At 43.9% G+C, this 3,196-nt stretch overlaps 1 protein-coding gene across 1 annotated transcript in view; it reads right to left on the bottom strand.

Moving 5' to 3' along the window:
- The window catches only part of wdr32 (WD repeat domain 32), a 10,244-nt gene extending 7,286 nt beyond the window's left edge, over nt 1–2,958 (bottom strand). Inside the window, exons 1-2 of the mRNA XM_005736740.1 lie at nt 2,251–2,958; nt 1,445–1,558 (exon numbers count right to left, since the gene is read on the bottom strand). Coding sequence (XP_005736797.1) covers nt 1,445–1,558; nt 2,251–2,738 — 602 coding nt within the window. The 5' untranslated portion in view covers nt 2,739–2,958. The remainder of the gene's footprint in view (nt 1–1,444; nt 1,559–2,250) is intronic.
- Nucleotides 2,959–3,196: the final 238 nt, after the last annotated feature.

The following is a 3,196-nucleotide window of genomic DNA, read 5'->3' on the forward strand; positions in this document are numbered from 1 at the left end:
AATGTGCGCTGCTTTTCGGTCTGGTTACTACCGTTTATGTCAGAACCCGGTACCCATCCCTACACATTACACTGCATCATTATTTATTTAACAGAAACTAAACCAACATGCAAAAGCAGTTGTGTGAAAATCTAAGTACGTACGCCCAATAATTGAGTAGCTTGAAGAACCACCTTTGGCAGCAATAACGTGATGTTCTCACATTGTGTACGACTTTTTCAGTCTCTCACATTGTTGTGGAGGAATTCTGGCCCACTCTTCTTTACAACGTTGCTTCACTTTATTGCTGTGCTTTGGATCTTTGTCCTGTTACATAATCCAATTTCAGCCAAGCTTTAATTGTCAGACAGATGGCCTCACATTTGACTCTTGAATACTCTGGTATACATAACAGTCCACGGTCAACTCCGTGACTGCGAAACAAGCCCAAAACATCAGCCCTCCACAACCACGTTGACAGCTGCTGTGAGGCGCTTTCTCTAAACGTGAGCGTGTGTATTATGGCCAAACATCTCTGCTTGGGTCTCTTCTGTCTTAAAGGGGATTGTTCCAGAAGCTTTGCAATTTGCTCAGGTGTTGGTTTGCAGATCTAAGCTGTGCTTATATGTTCTTTTTAGGGAGAAGAGGCTTTCTCCTGACAACCCTTCCAAACAAGCCATAAGTGTTCACTACAGTCCTGTCATAAACTTTAATATTAAACACACTAAAGAAGGCCTTAGAGCCTTGGCTGTCTTTAATATTTTGCTTTTGTGAATAATATTTGTCACGCTTTGAATATATTTTTCACACAATTTGAAGTCCATCATTCTGCAATGATGGACTTCAAATTGTTTGGAAATGGCCTCATAACCCGTCTCAGATGGATGGACAACAGCTGCTTCTCTAAGATCACTGCTTTTGTCTTTCCTCCTGGGGTTTGTTTTAAGACAGTCCTGACTTTCCAAAGCTGCAAAATGACAAAACGTCTGCGCTTATAGAGGTGCTCACACTTGCTAATTATCTATTAAAGAAGCGCATTTCATTGGCTGCTACATACCTGCTCAATTTCTATGGAAGCTGCAAATATGTACTTTGTTTTTCCACACACTGCTTCAGCATTTTGGCTTAATTTTTTTCATATAAATAAAGGCAATGGATGATATGTGTTGTTGTTCAACTAAGGTTGTACTGAAATGCGGAAGGATTTCTTATTTGGCACCTTCAGCTCTTCCATCCAACATCTCTTTCTTGCATCCTCACAGCGAGAGCTCAGACCCAATAAAATGCATCCAAGTAGTTTTTATTAGCCTCTGCATGTCATACTTGACTTAAAGACTCATGCTGTAATAGAGACTGTTTATTATGTTTTATTACCTTAACCCACAGGTCTCTTGCTCCCTTTTACTGAGCAACAGACCCAATTTGTAAGACCTTTCCCCAGAGATTCAAGATTAGAATAATGCACCTTATGTTGTTGACACAGTCCTCATGGGCCTCCGTCAGGGTTTTGATGTGTCTGGATGAGATTGGATCAAACAGCAGGACCTCAGTCTGCTCACAGGCCACAGTCAGCACAGACCTAATCAGAAGAAAAAAAACAGTTGATCTCTTTGTCCATGTGCGACAAGATGTTATGCAGCAGCAAACGAAAGCATAAGGGGAAAAAGGAGAATATTTTCTCGGCTTATAGGCAATCTAATAAGTAGACAGGATGAATTTTACTTGCATTGACGCTACACTACTCATTGCGTTTTTGCTATAATAATGAGTCACAACAATGTTACTAAAACTGCACAACAAGAATAGGTAAAATTTAAAAAAATTCAAGCGTCAAATGCAGACACAGGTCAAAGTATTGAGTATTGACGAGTATTGTGCACAGCAGCGCTATCACGGTACAGCCAGGACAGGAAGTGTGAGCCCACAAAACAAATGTGACCCAGACTGGCCACAGCTTGACCTGGTTTGTCTGCAGGATTTGTTTCTTACATCTGCTGTCTCTTGGCTTAAGTCCGAGAAGTGCTCACTAGTTGTACAAGACGTTGGAGGTTACATTTTGAGGATATTAAGAACGTACTGTTAAATCATCAGTGAACAAACTGATGGGGTTTGTCTGGAAACTATTTATTATGTCATCAATAAACACCGAGTGAGTATGTATGAGCTGAAGTAGGTAGGTGAGGACGAATGTGGCTTTTAAATTCAAGCTTTTAACGCACAAATATCGGGAAATCTCTCAACTTCACACCCTAAAACGCAGACAAATCTTACCCGTCCGGGGAGTACTCCAGGTTAAACACGGCTCCATGGGTCTGAGTGCCCAGGTTAACTGACTCTACAGCCGGATTCATAGAGCGGTACAAGCTTGTCATTGTCCTGAAGTTATCCCGAGCTGGGTCCACAAACACCCCTCGTCTTATAGTCCTGCTCTGCAACCAAGAAAACAGGCTAGCACCCTTGAAGCTGTCAGTGTCGGAGCCACCACCAGTGTCGGAGCTACCATCAGTGCACTTCTTCAGCGGTGCGACGGCCGGTCTGGAGCGGGGCTCTCGCTCCGCCAATACGGGAGACCCCGCGATAGGAGCCACTAGACCCTCGCTGCTCGCGGGGGGTGAAGGAGAAACTCTCCGAGCGATGTCATCTTCCTCATCCGAATCGTCAATGTCAGGGTCTTCCTCTTTGTCGGAGACGGTGCCGCCGTTGGGCCTGTCCCGCGACTCGTCGGCGTCCTCGCTGTCGCTCTGGTGCTCCGAGCTCATTGTAGCTTCTCCAGCGTCCGCACAGACGTTTGCGGTTCGGGGTGCAGGGTCTCGAAAAGTAGGCTGGCCCGGTCACCTAATGAACGCGAACCCGCTGCTTCCTTCACCCTTTTAAGAATCCATTGCAGAGCATTTTAGGTGCATAGGTTACGCTGGGCAAATTTTATTTTGTTGCTAGGTTTGCCAGCGCCTTAACGCCTCCCGTTAAACCACACACATGTTAGCTTACATTTCACCGGAAGATGATGATTACACTTCAAAATAAAAGCACAAATAGCCTTTAAAACTCTACGCGTGTGTCTTACATAAAGCAAAACACAATATAAGTATTGTTTATTACTCCTAAACCGTGCTTCTACTCATTTTTAGCGAAATAAGACACGTACAAATAATCCCGTTTTCTTGAGTACAAACGCCGAGCTGAAACATCAAGGCGGAAGATCCGTGCTTCTTTCACA

This window comes from Pundamilia nyererei, unplaced genomic scaffold (genome assembly GCF_000239375.1).
Source record: "Pundamilia nyererei isolate P.nyererei 1_Seehausen unplaced genomic scaffold, PunNye1.0 scaffold00070, whole genome shotgun sequence".
NCBI lineage: Eukaryota > Metazoa > Chordata > Actinopteri > Cichliformes > Cichlidae > Pundamilia > Pundamilia nyererei.